Here is a 12,807-nt window from a genome sequence, read left to right on the forward strand (position 1 = left end):
TGAGTTATGAGGTTGCTCTATTTTGAAAAAGACTATGTAGTGCCTATTTGCTAATTTGAATGATGAGCCACCTTCACCCTTCAGTGTTAATTTATCATGAAGCTTTACGGTTCATTACTACTTTAATTTAAGCAATCAAATATTTGGTTTTAGACCCACTTAAGGAAATCATATGGAATTGAGAACCGCCACAATTTATTCTCTCTATGGAAACTTATATGCAAACCTTAAAATATGTGTATTCTGTTCAAATTGTTCCCTTTTGATGAAGTTTTATTTTTATTATTTTCTTTTACTATTGTCATTCGATGCCTTTTTTTTAATAAAAAAATCTTAAACGGCTCTGACAATTACATCAAAAGACAACGAAGTTTCGGTCCTTGGCTTTTAACTCCGTCCTCAAGTTATTTCCTTTGTCAATAATTTTTTTAGAGCTAATGGAGGATGAATACGTGACACATTAAGTTGATGATGTGTCAGTTAAATACCAATCTAGATGGCAGATTCCTCTAGCAATATACCAATTTGGATGGCAGATTCCTCTAGCAATTCTACTAAAAAATGAAATGTTAAATCACGATGACACAAAACCCTTCTTTTGTTCTTTGGAATTACAAAAAATCCTAATCTTCTTTCTCTAAAAATTCGTTGATGATGCTTCACTCCGAAAAAGAAGTTGGTTTCGACGGAACTATTGACGGCGCCATGACAAAAGAATTTACTGTGGAGGTAACCTTCATTATTCACTCTTTCTGTCACTGCGTATGATCATGTTGACTTTGTTTTAATCTTCTCTCTGTCATTGAATATGCTTTGAAACCTGTGATTTGGAGTATAGTTTATAATTAAATTTTACATGATGGGCATGGCTTAGGCCATTAGAATCACAATGACAGAATAAAGAGATAAGGTATCACAAGAAAAACATTAATTATATTCACAATGACAGAATAAAGAGATAAGATATCACAAGAAAAACATTAATTATATTCGGAGGTAAAGATTTTTTTTCAATCCATTTAAAACGTGTCCATTATATTAAAGTATTATTGTTATTATGTTATTAAGCTTTTAGTCTTTAGTAGTGTTATTATGAAACTATTTTAAAATGTATTAACTATTGTTATTGGTACTGAATTTGTCTTTTTTTGCTGCTGCAGATGTCTAATTTTGTAGTGTCCGTATTTAATTATGGTGGGAGACTTGGAAAGGATAATAATGAAGTGTTGTAGTATTTGAAAAGAAATATACATAAATTTATTTCAATGGACTTAGATTTAGTGAACTTTTTTCTGAAAGAACTACTAAAGAGTTTAGGATATGCTGATTATATTACAATGTATTGGTTAGAACCCATAGCTCGTAATTTAAAATTTGGACTTCATGTGATTAAAGGAGATTCTGAGATAAATGATTTGAGAAACAATTTATTAGCAAATGACTGTCTGGAATTTTAATTTATACTTTGAACACTCGGTTGGTGAGCTTTGTTATTTAACGAGAATTTAGGTCGAGCTGCCGATCAAGTTAATGATTCTTCCTCCTCATTCTCATCTGATAATGATGACGGGAGTTCCAAAGATGAGACATACAAGCCTCCTTCAGATGCATACGATGAGGGTAGTGACATTGATGGTGATGAAGGCATAATGAAGCTGAGGACGTTTACTAAAAAGGAGAAGGTTAACAATTTAGCAAAGGGAAAAGATGAGTGTGGTCATGGGAAGGGTAGTGCTGATGGGAAAGATAAAGAAATGTGCTAGGCCCAACTTTAGTCCTAGTGGAGGGGTGATGTTAGAGTTAGTTCAAGGGACAACATAGGTAGACAACATATGGACTTGGTTGTTGTAAGGCCTAACCTAATTCTAGACAAGATAAAAGTGGGTTCAAGTCACATTAAGAGTGTTGAACCCATTATAGAAGGGATTGATTTTGAAGAAGAGAAGGAGTATGTTTATGAAAGTGAAACATTTGTCTCTCCTGGTTCATTAGATGATGAGGGAGGTAATAAATACAAATGGCCATAGTACAAAACTGGATATGGCTATAGAAAAGTGTACTTTGAGTTGGATATAGAGTTTGACACAATGGCCTAGTTCAAAGAGTGCTTGAAGGTGGCTGAGGCATGTAATGTAGTGACAAAAGTATTTGCCTCAAATTAAAGCCACACAGGTTCGAATCCTAGCAGTGGTAGCTAGGTTAGTGTATATGTGTGAGTGTGTTTGTATGTCCAAAAAAAAGAGTACTTGAAGGATTACTTTGTCTATGAAAAAAAGAAATGTCAATATATTAGGAACAAATTAGAAAGAATTAAGACGACGTGTACTGAAGATAGATGTATGTGATTAATCTATACCTCATATAATTCTAGAGATTATTGCTATCAAATCAAAATTTTTGTAAATAATCATATGTGTGGGAGGAAGTTTGGTTCTAATCAGGCCGACCAACAGTGGGTTGCAAGCAAGCTGGTTAAGGTTTTGGAAACTCAGCCAGACTTGACATTCAAAGAGGCTAAGGTGCACATGGTTCAAGAGTATTAACGTGCAACTCCATGACAAGATGATCACAAGAGTCTTAAAGGCTGCAAGGGAACAAGTAATTGGGAAAGGAGAACAATACGGTAAAATACAAGACTACTTGAGTGAACTATTAGGGAGCATTCTAGATTCTACTGCAATGATGTGGACCATACCTCAATCCAAATTTTTATATATTCATCCATCAAAAAATGTGATTACACATTTATAATATAATCTAATTTCTTTCAACATAATATGATTTTAGATTAAAGCGATAGCAAATTCATTAACATAAAAATATAACCTTATATAGGTTTAGTTATATCTCAAAAGCATTACACAGCAACATAATTATCGCAAAATGTCAAAAATAAAGTCATGACAACTGCTTAAGGCATGTCTTAAAGGCTAATGCAATTATGATACTAATTATACCCAAAATTATAAGCCTAAAATATTTGAGGTAATATCTACCATCTTAGGATCCAATTTTGTTTTGAATTTTCAAATCTAATTCCATATCTAATTTCTTCTATGTTCTATTTCTTTCAATCTCCTTTCTACTAAAATAATATTCTTGGAAGTATTGCTTTTATCAGTATTTTTTTCAACTAATACATCTAGCCACTTGAAATACTTGCAATGTGGGATGGGTGTTTGAAAATTAAAAATTTTGATCGCAAAAAATACAAAAAATTATATAAACTTTTAGATTTAAAAAATATATAAAACAATCAACTTCATAAAAAATTATCAATCAATACTTACATTGTAATTAGGGTATTTTGGGAAGAACCTATCTGGGTTCAGTTTGTGCAAGATTAGAAGAGAATCGCGTAGGTGCCAGAACGATCTCCATGGCTCACGGTGGTAGCACTGTTAGAGTTCTACACAAGGAAAAAGAGGCACTTAAGGTTCTATGCAAAGAGGAAGAGGCACTTAGGATTTGCTCATGTTCTATGCAATTGAAAGAGACGAAGTTATATTTTTAAAAAACTGTCAAGGGTCAGATTGGATGATTCATTAATATGCCAATCTAAGCTAGCACTTAACGGACACATCACCATTTTAATGTGTCACGTATTCACGTTTTGTTAACTCCAAAGATAGATTTTAACAGAGGGCCTAACTTGTATCACGAAAAAAATATCAGAAGTCACGTATTCACTTTATATATATATATATATATATATTAGGAGTTTTGTGTGAAATACAAAGTTTTTGGGGTTTTTCTAAACTTTTTCCAGAATAGCGGATAAATCTAAATCGTGAGTGAGCAATTTCATCATGACTACTAATTTTTATTTTTTAAAAATTTAAAAATTGAAAAAGTGAAATAGTCATTTCTATTCCTGCAGTACCCTATACATGTGAAACACTAAAATGCATCATTTTGTGGGAAAACATAACTCCCACTGCCACAAAATATAATTTCCGACATTTGATAGAGCAAAAGATGTTAGAAGTTGAAGTGACATTATTCATACCAATCATTTGGTTGAAGGGACTTTGATTACAATATTTTATTCACTATAGGAGTTTCTGATTACAAAATTTTTAAAATTATAAAGGCCTATTTAAAAATAGAGGGAAACTATCAAGCCTTAAAAAAGAATTAAACCTAAGGAACATTATGAATAACGAAATTGGTCCTAAAACAAATTATTTCCCCTCAATTTTGGGGGAACAAGTATAGAAATTTGAAAAATTGAAACAGAATAATTGTTAAAATTCCTGAATGTTCTCATTTTATTTGGTTCTTGTAATGACTCTCTGAGTAAGATGTACAAGGGCTCTCCTTGATTTTTTCACTTCCTCATCATCACTGTCTGGTAAGGAATCAATTGCTGCTGCTGCAAGGTTAGCATGCATTATGGCCAGGTCTTTTGTCCTTTGTATACCTCTGCTCTTTCCAAGGTATTCAAGAGCCTATATTTGCAAATATACAAATATACATTAAACATGTTAGCAGGAAAAAAAAAAAAAAAAAAGAGAAATTACAATACATAACTATGAACTTTCCAAGATAACCCTAATATATTTGTTGCTAAAATGACAAGCCTGCACGTCAACCCGCATGATGCAAAAACATGATATCATGATCACAGAAAGAATGAAATGAACTTCAAATTAACGACTACAAATTATACTCAATGCCATAGCAGAACTTGCTACAGCTCAATGCATCTGAAACTTTTTGAGGTGCCAAGAATCTTGGTATATGTCACATGCATACTTGCTCTTGCTAAGTTACGTTATATGATAGTTGGAGGCTTCCTGGTACTTATCAATAATCTATTCAGCCTAAAGTTGTAAGTTGTATTGAGAAGTATAATATGAACACTTGTTCATCATAAATGATTATGGTATATCAGATATTTTATAATGGATGCATGTGCCATGTGTTAGCATACAGGGGTCTTCAAGTGGCTGACACGAACACCTATCAAATAAATGTGCTTTCTAGGCAGTTGGACATATGCAATACGTTAAGCTTGGGGAGAGTTGATCCTTGACATTAAGCTATCAAAACTTTTCATCCATTTGCATCCCAATTCTTAATTAAATTAATTAAAATTTTAACCATAGGACAAAATAGGCACAAGTATTTTTCATGGTTCTAAGCCCAGAGGATTATTTAATATTTACACGTTATTCCAATGGAGATACTGTCAAAATTGAGCTTTGTCTTAACACGGTAGTTATTAGTTATTACTTTCCGAAGGGAGAAAATATTGATGAAATCAGTCACATTAACTTACAATATCAACATTGTCAGGGTTGTCAAAGCCCTTATCAACAATTGCACGCAGCTGAGGGAACTCCTCCATTGCAAACAATATTGGAGCAGTTACAATTCCCTACCAAATTGGATAAATAGTGGGTCAAGAACTCAGTATCGAAGGAAGGCAGAAATCAAGTCATCGGAAACAAGAATGGACATGGATAATGCATTTGACAAAATGATCAAATTGTGGATTCATATGCTTTTCATCAAAATATTTTAAACTAGATTGGAGATAAAAACTGAGGACTAATGAAGAATCAGAAGTATTTGAAAGTACATGGCGAATGTCTGACAAAGAACCCTTTCCAAGGGAAGCCGATGTGCCTGTGAAATCAAGCACATCATCTATCAACTGAAACGCCAATCCCTACAAAAGAGGAAAGGGGGTCAGATTGTGCTGTCCAGAAAAAAATAAATTCACAAACATTCACAATAAACAAGGACTGGTATATAAAAAGATATCAGCTGAAATGTTGCTCCGATGCCAGATAAAATGAAGGGCACATCTTAAAGGCTAAATGCAATATCTTTCTTTCTGTAAAGACTCGGTATTTAAAAGTGTAACATGTACTTAAAAATGAAAACCCAAGTATACAAACCAGATTTTTTCCATAGTCAAAAGCAAGCATTGCAACTTCTGCTGTTTGGCCAGCTAGGATGGCTATTGCCTTGCAACTATTTGAAATCAATGATGCTGTCTTGTAATATGTCTTCTGCATATAATATTCCATACTGAAAATATAAACGATTGTTAGAAATCCAACAAACGCGTCCAAGACTTGCCCTTAATTATGTATTCGTGCAAGAGAAAATCAAATAAACTTTACTATCTATCTAACTTTTGCCATAAGTAATTCAGATATAGTGGTACAAATTATTTAGAATGAATATAAACTTCCCACGTACAGGTCCTGTGTACAGAGACCATAGAAGCATAGTCGTCACAAATATAACGCATACCTACACCGCTGATCTGCTGTCGTACTCATTTGCATGGTCTCTCCTGTTACAAGATGTTCTACAACTTTTGCCAACAAAGATACAACCTGCAGAAGTACAGTCCTTAGGTAAATATAAGGTGTTAAGTCCATAACTATTTTCCTCAACTTTATATTTTTACTATACAAAATATCAGCCACATGCCTTGGGTCTTACCTCTGTGTTTTGCAGAGAAGCCAAAGCAACACAAGCCCTAGAAAGCAAAAAATCCCCAGCCAACACTGCCAACTGCATCAAAAGTTACAAAAAGAAGGGTAAACTACCAAAATCGCCCCGAATTTTGAAAACGCTAACAATTACACCTCTTACTTTAGTTAACGTTAAAAATGTCCTCAAAATACTTTAAAACGCAACAAAAATACCTAAGGTTAAATATATACTCTCAAAATGTGCATTAGAGATCAGATTTTGATGCAGCGTTTTGCAAGGATGATTAGAAACACGAAACATTTTTATCCTTAAAATTTGGAGATTTTATGCTATGTATATTTTTTTGCGAATTTTTTTTTTTTTTGTTAATGGCCAACAGTACCTTTAAAAAATGAAAAAAAATCTAGAGATTGAATTTTGATACCTTTTTTGTATGTACTTTATAAATAATTTATCCGAAAATTCATACAAAATTTTGGTTCAAATACATAAGCGGTTTGCCAAATATAAAAGTCGTTTTCCACTTATAAAAAAAATAATATTCTTTTTGGTTATTTTGTCGCGTTTTATAACATTTTGAGGATATTTTTGTCATTATCAAAGGTGGAGGGTATTTTTGTTAGTGCTTTCAAAAATGGGGAGAAATTTTGGTACTTTCCCCTAAAAAGAATATAGAAAAGCAACCATCTCAGAGAAGTTGTATCAACTATGGAAATATCATTAAACATTTGAGAACAGATCGAAAATACTAAGCAGGTAATATGAACACAACTTAATATACCTTATTGCCCATTACAAAATTTAATGAACCAATACCACGCCTGGTGTCTGCATCATCCAGAACATCATCATGAAGAAGACTAGCCACCTGTGGCAAATTATAACACCATTAGTTTGGCAGAAATCCACCCCCAACTCCCAAAACAAATAAATAACTTAACATTACGAATAAATAAAACAAGCAAAAGACAGAGTCAAATTGCAACAAAACAACTAGTTAATATCACTGGGTACTCTCCCCAAAGACTTAAGCAACACTAACTCATTCATAGTAGAGGTGGCAGGAGGCAGCTATTTTAGTAGACAGAAGTCCACAAAAGGTAATTTTATTGTCTTATTAAGGGAAAATAGAAAGACCAGGAAACATGATCATGTATGGCTTGAATGAAAAGTTTTTGCTATAGATATTAAAAAAACAGTAATTAATGGATAAAGTGATTAAACCAAAATGGATGGAGATGTAAATAAAATAAAATTCATGCTGGATGGACAAAATGGAGGTATGCTATCAAAGTTGTTTGAGATTATTTCTTTTAAAAAAAATAAAAAATTCCCACTAAAGCTTAAGGATAGATTTTACTCCACAACTGTCTAATCATTGCTATATGGGAGTTAAGATTGTTCGGTAAAAATTGAACAAGAAAATAAACTACACAGTAGCTATGTGACAGAGATGAGGATGTTGCATTGGATGTGTGCCTGGGTGGGCATACTAGAAGACGAAGAGATAAGATTTGGAATGAATGCGTGATAAAAAAAGTTGGGGTTGCACATATTGTTAAAAAGATGGTACAATCTCAGCTTAGGTGATTTGGATATGTGCAAAGGAGACCTACAGATACCAGAAAAAGGAGACTGGATGGATGAAAGAGGAGGAAGACCTAACTGTGGTGAAATTATTAAAAGATAATTAGATTATAAATGGTGTAAATTGATATATGGTTCACAACAAAACACTATGGTATTGTGTAATCCCTATAGCCAACTCAACCTTGTGGGGAAAAAAAGGCTGAGTTGTTTTTCTTGTTGTTTATGCATTATCTTATGGTCACACTTATCTTTCAATACTTTTCACACATGGCTAAACCTAGAACACATTCATAAAATTATCTCGCACTCAGCCTAAAAAAATGAATTTTCCCTTAAAACAACTGTAACCTGCGGGCAGAGATCATAAACACAATTCCATGCTTTGTGCAAACTTAAGTATAAGACATTTCTTCTTCCAATTCTGCCTACAAATTAATGAGCTTAATAAGTTCTGATTTATCTATTTTATATTTCATAGGAATTCCATCATACAATCATAAGCCAAAGAAACAATATAGATCAATAACCAACTACCATGTAAGTTCTATTTATTCATAAGAGAATCAACACTGTCAAGAAAGTATCATTTATTTAATACAGCACATTTTCTGAAGGACTCACATGGATCATCTCTGTTATTTCAGCTATGCATTGCTGTCTTGTGCGTAGATCTGTCGCAACACTGCCTCCTTGGTCGAAATGATGAGGTGGCTTGGGTGTTGATAGATTTAATGCTGTTGACATTAACAATAAAACCTGCAGAGATATACATACATCAACCATACCCTGTATATGAAAGCATCAAGGACAACAGAAACATGTTGATGCCAAATCCACTTTCCACATAAAATTGATAAAGTAAAATATGGCAATAATGCATCTAGATACTTAGAAATACTAAAACAAGGAAAAATTGGAGTTTTAGTTTGTAAAACCCTTGTCCATCGCACAGTCTGAACATTTAGGTTTCCCAAATATTTCCAAATTCCAATATTATAAAACATAGAAGAAAACATTTTTGGATAAGAGAATAACCATTAGATCAGATTACACTTAAAACTATTCTTACAGTTGGACGAAATCTTTTTCCTTCCACCCCCATTCTGAAGAAGTATTCAGCACTTGAGGCAAGCTTAGGAACCTGTCATATTCAATTTCACCATGAGCTACACCTGACTTTAAACAGAAATAAGTTTTGAAATTTTTTGTTACTTCCAAGCATTTGCATTAAAAGTAAATAAAAAACTTACAAACAACTTAATACCTCAGCAACTACCATCGCTCGCAAGTTGTTAGCAACAAGTGAGAGTTCATCAGCAACCATGGAAAATGGATCAAGTTCATCCTGACAAGTAACAACAGTACATATGTCTCAATAGAAGATTAGGAATGTGAAAATCATTGAGAAATGTAAGATTGAAGAGACATTCCCAATTAAATTCTTAAAAGGTATGATGAATAAGTTAATCTCTACTAGTCGAACTAGTTTAAGCTTCTCTGGAGAACATCTACAAATAATGTAGCAACTCAAACAGATTTTTTGAATTCTGTTCTGCAATGTAAAAGCTTCTATGTAAAGAAAGTGAAATATGATATAGCTTTAAAACTATAAGAAATGGGATTCAGAGCAGTATAGCAGTGTGCATAAATTAACTAACCTCAGAAATGGAGTGGCTTTGTTGATGGATTTTATATCTGCTACTATGCAATGCTGGCAGACCCTTTGTAAAAACAAAACTTCTGACCTGCATCTCACAATTAAAGCATTAGTAAAGTAGATTTCTCCAATTACTCTGTTAATCAACCAAGTTTCAATAGCATCAATCTTCCTCAGCCATAATATTCTAAAACTAGCACAAACTGTAACCACTTAAAATAAATCTCCATAATTGGTAAATTCAAAATTCCTTCTCGTTAACATAACTATTTTCAGCTAGGTATTCATTTTTTCTTTAAATCGCAATCATTTCCCCTTACTTCACAATTTAAAAAGAAGCATTAAATAAATTCACTGGTCTAACCCGCCACTTACCCTGACTCCTGTAGCAAGAACCACTATTCATGATTTGCTTCATATCAATTTCAAACTAGTGAACAAATATGAACCTACAATAATCATCTAGGTATGAAGTGCCTAATCCATCTTATATTGGAAGTAATAATTTAATCATTAGAGTATTGCGATTTTGAAACCAAACATTGTGGAAGCACTATGATTATGCTTATTGATAATAATAGAAAATTCAGAAAACATAAACCGATTCCAAATTTACACGTGGCTCCAATCGTTCCAATGAGTTGATTCAAAGGAATTAACTACTTTTAGATCCTAATTACAAACACGAAGCAAAGTCGAAAGCAGGAAAAAGACATTTACCTTTTCAGTAGAGCCCATAGACGAGTGGTGTTTGTGAGAAGCAAGAAATTGGAGACTATGGAACCGACTTCCATTGAAGCTACCGCCGCCTCTGAGATTTCTCGAAATCCGTGACAGTCCGCGATAAAACGACATCCTATTGGAAGAAAGGGCAGTTGAAGTTAACAGTCAAAAGAGAGGCAGAGAGCACACACGACCGCCCTTGTTAGTTACTGGTGGATGCCGGCTGACCTAAGGCTGATGTAGGCGGCACGGAAATGGAACACGGACGTCGGCGTGGCCGGCGAGAAAGGCCGCCGTAAGATTTAGGTAGCGGCGCGTTCCGCACAAAAGAAAAGGGAGGAGTCGCGAGATGGATTGGGGAGAAGAGAAGAGCACACAGCAGCTACCGGCAGGAGAAGAATTAGTCTCTGGTCTCTGATGGTGTGTGAAGTTATGAACCTCACAGTTATTTGGAGTTTTACTTTCTTTCATAATTATATCTATATTTTTAGATAATTATTTATGTTATTAATATAAAAAATTATTATTTTTATTGATATAACGTTACATAATTAAATATATATATAATTTTTTATCAAATTATACTTAATAATGTAAAAATGAATTTATGTTATTATAGTAATCATTTCACTTAAATATTTTTAAGTAAGTCTGATCATTTCTAACTCTCTTATTTTATTTTTTTCATTAACGTGCCTTTTTCTTATATTTTTTAATATTATTTCTTGTTGAAACTGTTTAAAATTTAAATCATTCTTTTGTTCTCATTTTTTCACTCTTTTGATCTAAATTTTCAATCCAAATTTTTAGTTTAGCTACCCTCGCTCTGATTTTTGTTTTCCATTGAGAATCCCTGTTTGCACACTCTATTACTTCTTCCAAATACACTATTCTCTAATTATTTTTCAAGCCAATTCTTCTCAATAGATTTTATTCTATTTTTCATTGCCATCAATGTTCTTATTTTGTTTCTAATAATAAATTCAAAAATACTACGTTAAAATATAGAGGTGGATGCGGATCGGATTTGATATAGTCAAAATTTTGATTCGATCTGCACTAAAATTATCAAATCGGATCGGATCCAATATCCACAGTTTTTAAGTTTGGATCCGATCCGTACATCGGACCGAATATATCTGTAAAATGCAAAAACATTTTTAAAAATTTATTTTTATTAAAAAATTATAAAATTCATTTTTTTATTTTTTTTAAATATATTTACTTTTAAAATAATATTGAACATATTTTTTTAAATAATAAATTAAAATAATACAACATATATGATAATTATTAGTTGAAATAAAATATAGAAAGAATATTTATTTATTTATTTTTTATTTTTGTAAATACGCGGATATACAGATACCTATAGAAAACCCACAATCCGATTCTATTAGTGTGAGAATTGGATCTGATCCGATAACTTTACAGATCAAATCTATATCCACAATTTTTGATTCGGATTCGGATAAACGTTGTAGATATGTAATCCAATCCATGAACACGTCCCTGTTAAAATATATAAACTAAATGGATTTGGATCCTCTAAAGTTTGAATTTCGCTTTAGAGAATAAAGTGTAATCTTCTACCCTTGAATAGTCTCTTTCATATTTATTTTTGGTCCCACCTATAAAATCAATGGTGAGAAATCACACTTTACTCTTTAAAGTTAAATTCAAACTTTAGAGAATTCAAATCTAAACTAAATGGCTTCCTTGTCTAGTACTTGTCTAATATTTGTGTTCCAATAACAACAACAATTAGGCATTTCAAGATCTAATTAAGTACTTTGCGCTCTTAATTTTCAGGAATCAGAAAATACATCTGGATGACAGGATGAGTGTTAAAATATTTTGACTTCATGCTTTTGTTAGAGAAAAAAAGAGAATCATGCAGTTAGGCAAGGTATAAATAAATAGGAGCTTCTGTAGTGGTCAAGTGTTTAAGGTGGCTAAACAGTGGGAATTTGTAGTTGATTTATTGTTAAGAAAAAATAATTTATTTTAAGTAAATAAATATAAGATAATATTATTATTAATTTATGAAACTATATTCAATATATTAGGAGAAGCTTCTAATTCACTAGTAAAAAAACAATTTTTATTCAAAATTTGAATTAAGCTTGAATTATAGGACGTGCTATATGCAGGAGCAGTTATCAACATGGAGCATTAAAATAGGGTACATGACAGTCGTCAAGAAAATAAGTGTGGGAACAGTTACGAGTGCAATTCAAAATTTCTGCAAGTGGTGTACAAAAAGTAACTGTTAGCTGATATTAGGCTAGTCTATAAATAGAGCTTTAGAAAAACATTGTAATCAGTTCAGTTCTTCTTGGAAAACACTTGGAGACTCAAAAATGCTCTCAACCTCC

At 32.6% G+C, this 12,807-nt stretch overlaps 1 protein-coding gene across 1 annotated transcript; it reads right to left on the reverse strand.

The window, feature by feature from the left end:
• Window positions 1-3,979: 3,979 nt before the first annotated feature.
• Window positions 3,980-10,892, reverse strand: LOC107469306 (solanesyl diphosphate synthase 3, chloroplastic/mitochondrial). Its single transcript, XM_016088686.3, has 12 exons — window positions 10,427-10,892; window positions 9,708-9,794; window positions 9,314-9,394; window positions 9,119-9,190; window positions 8,671-8,805; window positions 7,241-7,327; window positions 6,466-6,537; window positions 6,271-6,356; window positions 5,910-6,042; window positions 5,588-5,677; window positions 5,285-5,383; window positions 3,980-4,451 (listed from the first exon to the last, which is right to left on the reverse strand). Exons 1-12 carry the CDS (start codon window positions 10,559-10,561, stop codon window positions 4,272-4,274), a joined length of 1,257 nt encoding a protein of 418 aa, XP_015944172.1. The 5' UTR covers window positions 10,562-10,892; the 3' UTR covers window positions 3,980-4,271.
• Between the last annotated feature and the right edge of the window lie 1,915 nt (window positions 10,893-12,807).

The sequence above is a fragment of the Arachis duranensis genome, chromosome 10 (genome assembly GCF_000817695.3).
Source record: "Arachis duranensis cultivar V14167 chromosome 10, aradu.V14167.gnm2.J7QH, whole genome shotgun sequence".
In the NCBI taxonomy this organism is placed as follows: Eukaryota; Viridiplantae; Streptophyta; class Magnoliopsida; order Fabales; family Fabaceae; genus Arachis; species Arachis duranensis.

Bases quoted from the DNA above. Each gene is read 5' to 3' on its own strand.
- LOC107469306 (XM_016088686.3), bottom strand. From the start codon at position 10,561: ATGTCGTTTTATCGCGGACTGTCACGGATTTCGAGAAATCTCAGAGGC. The intron at 8,806-9,118 runs GTAAGAATAGTT...ATATCTCTGCAG, and splicing joins GAAAAAGATTTCGTCCAACT to GTTTTATTGTTAATGTCAAC. The intron at 6,357-6,465 runs GTAAGACCCAAG...GTACTTCTGCAG, and splicing joins CTTCTCTGCAAAACACAGAG to GTTGTATCTTTGTTGGCAAA.